This window comes from Mesitornis unicolor, unplaced genomic scaffold (assembly GCF_000695765.1).
Source record: "Mesitornis unicolor isolate BGI_N332 unplaced genomic scaffold, ASM69576v1 scaffold21202, whole genome shotgun sequence".
In the NCBI taxonomy this organism is placed as follows: Eukaryota; Metazoa; Chordata; class Aves; order Mesitornithiformes; family Mesitornithidae; genus Mesitornis; species Mesitornis unicolor.
The window spans coordinates 23,893-38,143 of record NW_010171487.1 but is presented as its reverse complement, the minus strand read 5'-3'; the positions used below and the strand labels follow the sequence as shown (position 1 = coordinate 38,143).

General features: G+C 44.4%; 1 protein-coding gene across 1 annotated transcript in view; it reads right to left on the bottom strand.

Annotated features, from left to right (window-relative positions):
- Positions 1–6,347: 6,347 nt before the first annotated feature.
- The window catches only part of SUSD3 (sushi domain containing 3), a 17,688-nt gene continuing 9,784 nt past the window's right edge, over positions 6,348–14,251 (bottom strand). Inside the window, exon 5 of the mRNA XM_010180059.1 lies at positions 6,348–6,552. Within this exon, the coding sequence (XP_010178361.1) occupies positions 6,348–6,552 (205 nt within the window). The remainder of the gene's footprint in view (positions 6,553–14,251) is intronic.

The window sequence follows — 14,251 nt, the reverse complement described above, 5'->3', positions numbered from 1 at the left end:
GCCTTTCATCACTGGCTCTGTCAGCTCTCTCTTTATAACAGTCCTTAAAAATAAGTAGAAAAGATCCCCTCCTCTTGTTACTGTGGGAACAAATGAGGTCCTTTTAGGACAGGATTTGATCAGAGTTTACACAGTAATGTGTTATGAGGTGTAACTCAAAATACCACCTTAAATCTGAAAGGTACTGCTTCACCCTGCAGAAAGAGTTTATTAAAATGTCATAGAGGATCCTCACTGTACCCACATTGGAGGTTGTTACCTGGCTCTTGCCTGTGCTCTGACTCGTCAAGTTGTTTCTTGTGGGGAAATGAGCCCAAGATGAGGTGAAACAAGTCCTGAGGATATTTCAAACATACATCACTAACTTTTCTGGACTTTTGCTCATCCATGAATTACCCTTCCCTACTCACAAACCAAAAATATCTTAAACTTCTCAACAGTTACTAAATGTGCTGAAGATGGAGCAGTCTTACAGACACTGTCAAATGTGGGCACCTTTCTGAAGAAAGCAAAAGGAGCACACAGGTCTCAGTTCTGGTTGGAGGTCCTCCTCCTGCAAGGTGCTCATTGTGGCGTTGCTTTCTACGCTTTCTTCAGGTTTGTTGGGTTTGTTTTTTGGTTTCTGGGTTTGGTTTTTTGGGGGGTTTGGAGGGGGGGGCATTGGGTTTTTTTGTCGGTTGGTTGTTTTTGGTTTTGTTTTTCTGGGTGCAAGAACTACTGCACTGTGGTATTTAACTATAGTGTAAATTCTGCAGATAATTTGTAAACCATATCAGATGTCATCAGGTAGCATTTATGTGTATCTTCCCTGGAACTTCCGCAGAACACTTAATGAATCCCTAAACAAAACAAAATAAAATATATACCACAGTTTAACAGCTTCTCACTGAGCTATCAACATTATGAAAGGATGCAACTCTAAGTCGTCTCAAAAGCTACCAGCTGGCATGTTGCTAAATTTTCTTCTTGGTCCTTCCAAACAGAAGATTCAATTACATCTACCATTTAATTAAAGTTATTAAAAAGATGTGCTGCGTGACATTGTTAAGAAAAAATAGCTGCAAAAGCCATTTACATCTGACAATAAGTCATAGCAGATTCATTAGTAACTGCTTCCAAGACATCACAGATGACTGGGATGTTTTGGAAGCAAAATTGTTAGTGAACTCTGCCTCCTCTGCACCACAAATCGTCAGTCATTTGTGACCTGTTCTTGCAGCTGGTGTCTGGTGTAACCAGAGGGCTCCTGCTTTCCCATGCTGTGTCATCCCAGTCCGGTGGTAGCTGTCATCTCCAACTTCCATCAGTTTCACAGTCCTGCTCCTTTTCTGGGTCCTGAACAGAATCTTTGAACAATACTAGCCCATAACCAAAAGTCAGACTGACAGCAGCAGAGCATCCTGAGGAAAACAGCGTATTTAGAGATTTCCAGGCTAATACCCATGGGACAGGTGTCCAGGAGAAAGCCTGCATGTTCATATATCCACGTGGAAAGCTCCATGAAAGCAGTGCTAACTCTACGGTAGATACTCTGGTGTTCATCCCAAGCTTCATTGCTCCATCCAGATCAAAATGTGGTCTTTCCCTTTATTTCAACCACAGAAGACGTGTCAAGGTTTTAGATACTTTTGACAGCTTCAAGTATTTGTGAACCATGAGTCAGCCTCCCCCAAATCATGTCATTACCATCAAAGAAACTGAAGAGACTTGTGCGGTTTTTCTGCTGTTTGACACTTCCGCACTGAAACTTCTCCCTTCAAACACAAGTGCGAGACCCTTATTTATTTTTAAATGGAAGTTGTGATTTTCACATATTCATCCAGCTTCGCCATTTGTGCCATTAAGAAAATAAGAAATAGCACGAGACCTGTGACAGAAATTACAGGATCTGCCAAAACTGTGATATCCCACAAATAAAAGTAGGTGTTCCCCACAGGAGAGATTTCTGTAAGGACTTACTGCTGCAGGTACAGGGCTCGCTGGGTTTCCACGCAGTGCGCTCAGCACTTCCCAGGCTCAGGGACACCACTTTTCCAGCATAGCAAATACATTCTTTCATTTGTTTCCAAGAATTAAATTTCAGTTAAAAGGAAGCAAGGATCAGATATCCTCCTGTAGCAAGTAGTATGTCAGCTGGCCTATAAACCTTTCCCTGTTCAGCATTTAGCGTAAGATCTTAGAAAACTGTTTTGTGGTTTTCTGCAAGCCATCGAAGCTGAACAGAGCAGTGCAACAGCCTCAGCAGAGCTGCCTGCTCCAGGAAAACAGTTTTAAAATACAGGGTGAGGAAATGCAAACAAACAATTGTGCTGGTTTTTTAATCTGTGAAGAGTTATCCTGTCCTACTGTAATGTACATCAATTAAATTATAAGCACCCACGTAGGGAGAGGGCTGTCATGCTTGTTTATGGAGTTTGTAGCATTTTCACCTGTTCTTTAAGCACAAGCCATCAGTTCCATAAAATACAGAAGGAAATGTGAGTCTTCTGTAGTAGAAATGGGAGCTTGAATCCATTTGGAATCACTGGCTTGCTAACCTTTACGGGTTAACTTAATAAATATGAGGTTTTTTACATGTCTATTTTAGATTTTCAGCTGCTTTCATCTCCTTCCTGCACAGCACTTACTTTCCTTCTGACAATAAATAATGTTCACACGAGCAATAAAACTAACTGCAGGGGGTGCAGCCGTCATAAACTAAGCACAGTCCCAGAGGGATCAGAACCACAAATCTTATTAAAACAGTATGGGTGTTGTTTCCTTATCTTCCTGTAACTTTGCTGCCTCTTGTGTTAAGATGCCTAAATAAGTGATAGCAAACCAGTGCAGTGGCACGGAGACAGTAAATTTACCTGCCATCACTGTTGCTTCCTATGGCTCTCAATGTTCCTGTCATCTCAAGGGTTTTCTTTCCCCCATCAAACATTACTCATCTGCAGAACAGATTCCTTCTCACGCAGTGTGTTGACCCAGGCATCCCAACAAGTGAATTTATTGCAGTCATAGCGTTTGAAAGTCACATGATAAAATTAAAATGCCAGACAGTTAAATCATTACACCCAATTAACATAATCGCAGAGATGTAGAAGAGGAGAGGAGTTCAAAAGAGCTGCAGAGAGGCAGGATCAAGCAGAACCGGATCACTCTTCACACGTGTACCTTACCTGCTCTTGAAGAATCAGGCACGATATTGCTGGTGGAACAGAGCAGTTCCTCCCATGCCTACAGCTCTGTTTAATCCTAGGGTGAGACTTGCTTTCTCTGCAAACTGTTGGTTTAATCATTTGTCCTATGCTCTTTTTGGGAATCAGAGAAGCACCTTCCTTCTGGTACTGGTAGGAGGTTCCCTACTCTCTTATTAAAGTTAGATTTGCCCTTCCCATCTTCTAGAACTTCCTTTGTTCTTCTTCACAGTTTCCTGAAGCTCTAACAGTGATGGTTCAAGTATTGTTTAAATAATTCCTTAGCACCTTAGGATTAATTTCATCAAGGAATCAAATTTATCTTAATATTTTTGACCTTTTTCTTGACTTATTCTAGGCTGCAGTCCTAGTCCCATGATAAAATTCATTGCTGTAACCAGTGAACTTTTCAGTGATCCGTCCTGATGTCATCTCTGGGTCCATTTTTGCTTTTCCCAAGAAATACCCTACCTGTAGTTTTACTCTGTTTCTTCCACTGTATTTTTCTATTCTCTCATCTCCTTTGCTTGCTGTAACTCACATTTCCTCTTACCTTTCTGAACAGCTCCACTCGCCTCTTTTTGTTCTTCTTATCAGTCATTTGCTACATTTCAATCTTTTTGAGTTTTTCCGCTCTGATTTTCATGTCCCCAGCAACCCTGAGGCAGCTGTATCAGATTTTTGCTGTACTCGCATTGGTTTGTCTGGCACGCCTTTAAACAGGCTCTGCGAGAGACTGTCAGCTCTCCTGCACTCCATCTCCCAGGTTGTTTCTGCTCAGATCCTTTGCACTTGTTATTTTGGCATGTCAAGATGTGCCTTTTTGCAGTCCATTTCATTATTCTGCTGCTCTTCCTCCTTTTCTTAAAAATGTGGTGCCACTTATTTTCACTTTCACCCAAATGTCAGTTTTGACTTTTAACAAGTTTTTCCCTGCTATAGTCAGAAGCCACTGCTACCACCTTCGGAAATAAAGCAGCCACCAAGACATTTTCAAGACATCACACTTTTCCAGCAGAGAATTAGACAAATAAAGTCACCCAATATTAAAGATGGTTCTGTTATTACCCCAAGCTTCTGCCAGCTCCTCCTTCTGGACACCCGGCAACCCTTGCTCCATGCTCCTTCCCCCTTCGTTCCCAACTACAGGCATTAATTAACAAGCATTTCATCTCATGCTGAACTGCAGAGAATGTATAGACCTTTCTTCTCATGTGTCCTACCTGGAACAAGCTATCATTTACAAACCTAATCCTAGCATTTGTCCCACAAGCACTCATAAATCTTATTAAGTTGTACCTTTTATTATGTGGAAAGCCTTTAACTTCCCTCAGCATTTAATTCCAGTGCACCAGCAATTTGTATAGGAGCCTCTCAGATGTTTGGGACTGTCCACTGATGCTCTTCAAGCCGTAGTTCCCAAAGAGTCCTGGGAGTGCTCTCCTCTGGCGGATGGAGCCCAGGCACTCCCAGCTCTCCTGCCAGAAAGCCCCACACCAGCAGTGAGGCAGACCCGCTGCCAGCTTTCTGCAGAGATTTCGCATCCTCGCCTCTCATTTTCCACCCTGCCAGGGCTCCAGCTGGCCCGTCTCAGGGACCGCCTTGAGCCAAGATTTGATAACGCACCTTCTCCAAAACTTTCTGAACCCTTTCAAGCCAACGCTGCACATGGGATGTAGGAGTGCATCTGGGTACAGAAGCTGTCTGGGTCTGGCAGGGCACCGAAAAACTGCAGAAAAAATGGTTCACAGCACAAATATGTCCTGATAAACATTGGCTAGTATTAATTTAATGAACTGATTACTTAATTGGCATGAGTGTTGGGAAGTATATCCATTATCCTCTCCACAGCATGTATTAAGAAGTGCCTTGTAGGAGTGCAGACTGGTAACCTATAGAAGAACTGAGCCTATTAGGAACAAATCCAAAGGTCTTTTGCTGCGACTTCCACAAAGCTCAAGTTCAAGCACGTGGTTTTGATCTCTGCTGAGTATGGCCAGGATGGCACAGGGCATTTCTAGGCCTGCCAGCAAGCTACAGTAACTTGAATTTCAAAAGCAAAACTGCAGACCTGAAAGTCTTAAGAGGATACCTGATTCAAAACAAGTGGGACTTACAACAAAACAATGACTGGGGCTTGCTATAAGATCATCATGATGGGAATGTGACAGCACCCATTAGACAGTTGATGACAGGAGAATAAATAAGGCTTCGACTTGAACAAAAATAACTATCCTGTGTAACTATAAGGTACACGTGTGTGCATATAAACAGCAGAATAGGAGTCATATCACTTAACTATTCAAAATGGACAAAACAAGAAAAAAACTCAAACAGGTTGTTTCCTCACACAGCGAACAGATTAATAATAGGAAAAGAAAGCAGATTTCCAAAAAACTATATTGCCCCTTTACTTGCAGTGGTCTCACCAGGATGCTGCAGCAGTCATCGGAGGCACCCTGCTCCAGGAAGGCTGCACCCATTCCCCACTCACCAGCCTGCACGCTGGCTGCTTGCACACCGTGACACCTACACCAGCTGTAGGTGCTCAATGGTATGGTCCCTCGAGGGGCAGGCAGCACGTCCCTCCATATGCTCGCCCCTCTCCCACAGGCTGGCGGGTCTGGAGCTGAGCCTCTGCTGCGCCTGTCTCACGTGGGCTCTAAATGAGGGGCAGGTGAATTAAACAAAAAGTCCTTCCTGATACAAAACAACAGGGGCTTTTAATTAAAAACAAAATTTTATTGTAGTTCTATTGTACTACTGTGTAAAAATATGGGGGATTTTTCATTCTGTAATGCTTACAAAAAACACTGGTTAAAAGAAGGTTGCAATCTTACGAATGTGTAATTATCATCAGTGACTTTGTATGAGGCAAATACAGAAACTAGCTACTGCTTCTCTCTAGACGTACAGCAGAATGATATTATGCTTTTGCCACGGTCACAATACATTGCACACTGTAGAGAATGGCTATGGACTGCCAGCCTCATTCATTGTTTTATTTGTATCAGACCTTGAAGCATTTCTGTTAAATAACCATCTTGGAATATAGAAAACTTTTGAATTCATATGAATAATTAACTTTCTACGTTGTCTTTAAGGCACATATTTCTATCCAAACTTCATTTTGGTCCAGAGAAGGAATTGCATTTCAGCCACCAGCTATCCAGGTATCTGACACCTTGGCTTGTTATAACTATCCCTATGTCCATGGACTTCAACAACATGTATTGCATCCACCGTCTGGACTGCAGCGCCGTGTCCTGGTACAGCGTGTTTCACTGGTGCACTACTGCTTTTCGTTAACTTAGGCAGATGATCACAACGCCCAGGAGCTACGATGTCCCGAGTCCACTCCTCCTGGAACCTGTAAGCATGCAGGGAAAAGTTATTGCTGATTTATTTGCTTTGGTGAGGATACAGAACTTGCCAATCCATTTTATTTGCACATCAGGCATTTTAGCAAACAACTTGGGCTGCAACATATGGACACATTTCTTAAAGCATTAAAACCAGTTGGCAGCAGTGGGGCAAATAATTGCATCTCTGTGAAAGCTGATGCAGACCTTGGAAAGACTTGTGAGGTTGGTTTTATTTGGGGTTGGGGCAGATGCTGTTTCTTTGTTTTCCATCAAACAAGTCCCCAGCTTCAATTTAATGCTACGCTATCTGGAGAATGTGACTAGGAACATTTGAAGGCTGAGACTGGTGCAGAAGGAAAGTCCTTGCTTGGTTAGCGGAGCACTGCTGGGAGCACAGGGGCCAGCTGTGCCCAGTGGGAGCTGAGGTGTTATCTGCGATGCCTGTGCAGCATTGTGCCATCCAGGCTTGTGCTGGCCCTTGACTGCCCGACCCGGCCACCACCTGTCCCTCCCAGCAGGGACTGCAGGCTGGGATGCTGTGTGTGTGTGGGCACCAGTGACAGCCACACTGATGACTGGTGCTCACCAACCCACCCTGCAGCCCACCTTCCCACCCTGGGAAAGGAGGGTTTGCCCAGCTGTGGGCTAAGCCAGTGCAGGCAAATAACCCAGCAGTGGATGGTGCGGGCAGAGCAGCAGCAGTGGCAGGCAGAGATGGCAGAGTTGCTGAAATGATGCTCAGTAAACTACACACGACTCATTCAGGAAAGTGAGGGGATGGGATGGTGTGGTTTAACTCGGCAAGCAGCTAAACACCACGCAGCTCACCTCCTCATCCCCAGAGAGATGAGGAAGAGAATTGGGAGAGTAAAAGAATTCATCAATTGGGATAAACACTATTTAATAACTAAACCAAACTGAAATAGTAATAATAACATTAATAATACAAATAAACTGTAAGAAGAATAGGAACAATGATAATAAAGCAATAATAGCTCACAAACAGCAGCTACTGGCCATATGCCAATGAAGACATGAAAAGGGAGGGGTAAGGCTCAGGAACCAGGACGGCTGCCATCACGAAGTAGAAGGGGAGGAAGGGAGAAGAGAAGTGCCGTCCCCAGTAGACTCTGCAATACATTCTTATTGGTCAGCTTGGATCACACCTGGATCACTTGCCACAGAAAATCTCAGGCTTTTGCCTCTCCCTCCCCCCATCCTCTTGTGCAGAGAGAGGGAAAAAAGCAAACAAACAAACAAATTAAATTCTAACCACAGGTGCAGTGGAAAACCTGAAACATAAACCTTGAGATATATAAGTACTGGTGTGTTGTCACATCAGCCCCAGCACAAACCCAAAACAAAACTCTCACTAGCTACTATAAGGAAAATAACTCTGTCCCTACAAAACCAGGACATGGGCTCAGTGTGTTCTCGAACTCTGCTGCAAGAGGGGTGATGCAGCAGGCTTTAAGCACGTGGCTCTGTGACCCAGAAGCAGGTAAGACGTGGCCCTTTCGAGTTTGTGCCAAATTTTTGCATGTGGGCTTTTGTAAAACATCAGTTCCTGCAGGGCAGCTGTCCGCACACAAGGCCGATGCTGAGCTAACTCACCCCACGTTGCGCCGCTCCGCAGCTGCCTCCGAAGCTGGTGATGCTGGCCACTGAGCGCAGCCACACACCCACACCCAGCACAGCCTGGGCTCATCCTGCCGTGTGCGAAACGCTAGGCAGGAAACAGAAGCTGCGTTCTGCAACTATCAGTTGCAGAAAGGCAGCAGAAATGCTCATACACAAAAAGTGCATACATGTAGGAACCGCAGGGGAATAACAGAATAAAACCAAATAACAGAGGCCTTGCTGTTTTGGTACACAGCAGGTATACTGCAGATACGTCTTTCCTGTAAAGGATAATAAATCTGTCTCTTCACTGGAGAGCTGTGTTACAAACCTATCTGGGGCATGAGCAACAAATAGATAGTGTAAGGGCATCTTAAACCACTTTGATGCGAGAAGGCACTGTACCAGGGTACCAGGATAGTCATCAAGAGGGTGTTCAGATGAGCAGAATTTACCCACTTGTAATTTGGACAACAACAAACTCATCTACTTCTCAAAAAAACCCCAGCCTGGTAACTTTACCCATGTTGTATTGCTCTGTACTGTTTTAACTGTGCCTTTTAATCTTGGTGCCCTCAAGTATCTTGGTGTTGGACACCAAAACACCTATCCAAGTACCCCAGTGGCTTGCCATCAGAAGCTACACAGAGTAATGCTGCAGATCTCACTGATGAAAGAAAATCTTCTTAAATACTTGCTACTGTACATTTATTTTCTTTATGGTATGAGGAACTCAGTTCTGTCCTCTTGAGGTGATAGTCAATAGTTACAAAATAAAAATCAAATCAAAAGGGTGTGCACAGAGAGAAGAACTGGAATAAAGTTTTGCATGGGGTAGCCACAGCCCTTGCAAATATCTTTGCCAGGATTACAGTTCAAATCTAGGCATTCTGGTTACTGGGCAATAGAAATATAATTCGTCTGGGCAGAATTCATCCTATTCTGACATTTTCTCCTATAAAGCTCTGCATTGTGAAACTATGAAATTCCTCACAGTCCACCACCACCAACTCAGAAAGCCAAACTGGCTAAAACTCTACTTGGAGGACAACTGTACAACTTTCCTTAACTCCAGTTTCCAGCTGGGCTACTTCAAAACATCATGGTAAGAGACCTCCCTGCTCCTATCTTCCCTGTGAGGGTGGTGAGCACTGGCCCAGGTTGCCCAGAGAAGCTGTGGGTGCCCCCTCTCTGGCAGTGCCCAAGGCCAGGTTGGACGGGGCTTGGAGCAGCCTGGGCTGGTGGAGGTGTCCCTGCCCATGGAGGGGTTGGAATTAGATGACCTTTAAAGGTCCTTTCTCCCCCCAGACCATGCTGAGATTCTACCTGGAAATGCCAACTCACTTGAGGATGTGAGGTGAGAACAGCCTAGCAAGGCACACAGTGCATTTGATGAGGACAGACTTTATGTGGCAGATGAAGCCAGAGCTCCCATCTGGACAGGGGAACAGCCATCATTGCATTTGTCAATGTCTTTTAGAGGATTCAGAAGAATTTTGCTTTGTGTGACTTGAGAGCTGTTCCTAGCTGGAGGGGAAGGCGCCGTTAGCAGGACATCTGAGGAGTGTGAGAACTCAGAGGAGCGGGGCTGCTGCGATGCTGCCAGCCATGCTGGCACTGGCTCTGAAAAGAGATTTTTTATACTGGAGAACAGGAGGGGATTTTTTTGTTGCTGTATGTCTGGTGACTTTGTACAAGACCCTGGGGTAGTCATGGAGGCATTATGAGAACAATAATAGCAGCGTTATTGAAAGCACATGTTGCTGTGCACACACCCTCCATACTCGTTGAGATGACAATTAAGACTGAAATTCAGAAATGGGTGCAATTTAGCAGCCAGCCATCCTGCCCTTTGTGACAGGGCCCCAAGATGAAACCACAGCTCACTTCCCCTGCCTGATCTTTCTGTGAAACATAGGTATCAAAAGGAACAGGAAGGTTTTAGTCTCTGAAAGGTGGGGGGGGAACACATACACAGAGGAGAGCAATAACAAACTAGAGGAAAAAGTAGAGAATAGAGAAGCTCAAGGTGGGATCACTCACAGGGTGGAACGATCTGTGCAAAAGCCTGAAAAGGAAATGTGCAGCTCTCCTGTGCTGGGTCTCCTCCCCTCCACCCCAAGTGCCGCACAACCAAACATTGCCTGTGTAGGAAACTGTATTAACTGCGTACAGTTGTGCCAAACGGGTCATTTACTCTTTGTGAACATTTTACTCAGTGAACTGGCTGCATTACCAAACGAAGCATTAACTACCACAGTGGTGATGGGTCCCACCTCTCTCTCTGTGGTCCTGGGAGCAGCCCATGGGCGGCTGTCTGCAATTTCAGCCTTGTAGCTGCGTTGGGGGCCACACTGACACCCCTGCAGACACTCTGGTACACTGTGCCGATGGTCCCTCACACGCACCGCAGCTTTGGGACAAGGAGCTGCAGGGCTGAGCTCTGCACGCCCCAGCTTTCAGGGAAACAAGGGTGATCGTGAAAGAAAACACATGGATCTTGTGGAGGCAGCAAAGGGTCCAGCTCTGGTGAGACTGCTGACCTTCACAAGCACCTTGGTTTGTGAAATTGGTTTTCCCAGCACCTCTAACATTCTTGCACTAAGTCGCTTCTGTAGATGTTTTGCACCCTTAATTCTTCGTCTGGTGCATTTCCTGGAAGTCACTGTAGGTGTCCTGGTGGGTTTGTCTTGTTTTACTTAGGTTTTCCATCAAGCTTTGCAGCAGCTTGTCTCTCAACATGGGTATTTATTTCTTCAAGTGTCGTCCCCTTTCATGGTGGTAAATCTACACCACACTACCCTGCTAGTAGAAGGGCATCTCTCAGCTTTTTAATCTCTTCTACTTGGGCGTTCAGAGGGGAAAAGCAGCTGGGGAAGTGCCCTCAAGGGGGCAGAGGAGGGGTAGGAACGTGGCCAAGTGTCCCATCCCATCTTGTCTTTGACTTTCAACCATGCTCCTCAGCAAGCCAGGGCAGACATGAATATTTTTTAGAGCAACATGAGTTTCTGATTCGCATATTCCCTGCAACCCCTTACACAAGGTAGTGGAAAACTTCAACCACTGTAACCACTAAATCAAAGAGAAAAAGAAAGCACATTTTATCTTACTGTGGAGGCCAAAGCTATGAGCTAATTTCACCAACCTTGCATATGACTTCTCAGACTGACTGAAAATGCCGAGTTGTCTCTCCTAAGAGCATGCTGGCTTTTTTGCAAAACCTTTTCACTTGGACATCTTTGTTGTTGGATTGTCTGTATTTGCATTATGCCAGGTACACTGGTAATACATCTTGTAGTCAGAAAGGGCCTCAGTACAAAAATTTCAGATACTAAAAATATCTTCTGTGGAAGAATATACTAGCCTGCTTCTCTGCAGAAGAGGTTTTTTCTCCTTGATAATATGCTCCAGCTGTAGTGGATATTTGAAAGGAGGACTTTAAACCTACTGAGACATGGGCTTTTCCATTTGACTCACTCCTGCAGTCAGATCAGCTACTTCATAGAGAATGTTTTATAACTTGGCCTAGAGCTGTGTAAAATAATTCACCTCAAAACAGTCCAAATTTTGAATGCACAACTTTCTTCCAAATGCTTCCACACCAGGGAAAAAAGTAACCCCACCAAGTTTCTTTGCTGCTCTTCAGACGTGTTTAAGCTGGACTAGTTTCCTTCTGGTTGTCAGCTTAGCTGACAGAGGAGGAAAAGGAGTTAAGTCTACAGCTAAATTCAGTTCTCCCTGAGTGTGGAAAACACTGGACCATCAATTCTCTCTTGCAAAATAACAGAGCATCCCTGAGCCAAGGGAGTACCTGTGCCAGGACAGGTTACAGGATGGTTATGCTGAAAAAGAAAAGAGAGGCTTCCCTAGGTGCGGCTATTTCTTACCATATTTAGGAAGTCGATGCAAACCGAAACAAGCTCTCTCAGCTTTTCCTCATTACTACATATCTGTGTTTCTCCTGGGACTGCTATCTCTCTGCACAAGCTGATGTTTAAATATGCCACAGCTCCAACAGGGGAGTGCCCAGTTCTTTCATGTCTTTGCACGCCAAAAAGGGTTTGCTGTTTGTTCTCATGATGGTCGCACTAGATTGTGCACGTTTTAATGATTTATCCTAAAGCCATGGCTAGGGCTACTTCATGGAAAAGAGAAGGCTGTTGCTTCAGTTTGGGAGGCTGCGGAAGTTTCTCCACCTTACTCCAGGCAGGGGATCCCAAGGCCAAACTGGCCTTAACCCCCTTGTCCCAACCATTCACTTGCAGAACAGCTACAGCATCCTTAGGGTGATCACACTCTTCTTGTCAACCCCGGGTTCTTTGATATAATCTCCTACTGACATCCACCTCCATCCCTCAAACACTACCAGCAGCTGGCACAGAGGAAGAACAGCCATCATTAACCTTCTCTTTACTGATACTTACCCTGTGCCTGTCACAGGGCAGAGCACAACCTGCTTGAGTCCAAGCTCTCCCACATGGCTGCTTGGTGGGGAGGGAAGAGGACCTTTCATCTTTGGGTGGTGGCTGCCCAAGCAATTATCCCAGAGAAGCATTACTGCAGGATCAGTCTTATTTTTCATCAGAAAACAACTGACTCAAAAATACCAGATCCTGCTCAGGAACGTACCCATTTCAAAAAACCTCTTAAACCCAGCGAGGCGTTTCAAATGCTCCTTCCTGTGCAACACCAGGACTCTCACCAGCAAGACCCAGGTGATGTCAGCAGGCCTGGTTTCATTCTCATGCAGAATTAGGAAGACTTTTAGATCTTAAAATGTTAGAGAGAGCAGAATGTAGTTGACTGATTTTAGGCTTTCCTCCCAATCCGTACTGCAGTCAGGCTGTAAGCGCTACTCCCAGCACATCCCCGTGTTGACAAGCTGTGCCTCTGCCTAGCAAGCCTCCCCAGGGGCTGTTTTGGAGGTTCATGCACATTGTTCTCCTCTAACTACGTGGCCCAGAGCTGCAGCTAATCTCCCTCCCACAGATGACAGACCCTTTTCTTCAACTAATCTGTCTCAAACCTCTGCATCATGCAGCAACCTGCTATCTCGGCTCTACGCTCGAAACTTCTGAGAACCAGCACTGGGGAAAACACGTCCCCTCCCAGCAGCCCCATGCCTAGTAACTTGTCCTTCCCTGCTCCACATTAGTTAGCTCTTCAAATATTAGAAAAGAGCAAATATGCTTGCAGCTCCTGCATCTAAAACCTTCCGCTAAAAATTGGTATTTTTATCCTCATTATAATTCCTTAAATCCAAATGAAAGAGGTGGCATCAACAGTGACTGCACTCTGTAGTTAATGATCCCAGGTATTTGCAGACATATTTCTCAGCATTTTAAAGCAATTTGTTCAAGCAGCCAAGAAGCCAGAATGGGGCTCTAATTATAATTAGAGTAGTTACCACTAAAATTCAACATTTCCCTGCAAAACTACATATTCATCACATTTGTTCCATGCTTCAAACACAAGGGGAAAAAGATCTCATTTTGCAGCAGACAGGTCCAGAACAGCACACTGGAGCCTCTACTGTCCGACAGCTGGGCTTCTACATTATTTATAACTTGTATACATCAGCATTCTGCATCCACATTATATCACCTCATTACAGCCAAAATTAACTCACTGGCATACTAAGGCATCGCTTTAACAGATCATAGTTTTTTTAATCTTAAATTACTCTGTAAACCATAACAAATACCTTACCTGTTTGAAAGAAGTGCCTTTTTGTTTTATTCTATATTGGCTTATCTGAAAGAATTGGCTTTTTGTTTTCTTTGTTCTTACAGTATCTTTGATCCTTAAAGTGGTGAATCAAAATGTTAATCTCTAAATCTATTTCAATTAAGTCTGAAAAGTAACATGACCTACATCCTTTTCTAGTCAAAAATAGGCTAAGATATACTCAAGAGGGTCTTCTTCAAGGGTGGAGGAGTTCTCACTCTTCCAGCTACTTTGCATGTTACGTGAAGAAGCAACAGAACAGTTTTCTTCAAGAAAAGGAAATGCTATCATAAAAACGACATAAATTGCCAAGCCTCCACCCACTCCTTTCTCAGACAAGGGCACCACTCATCTCTC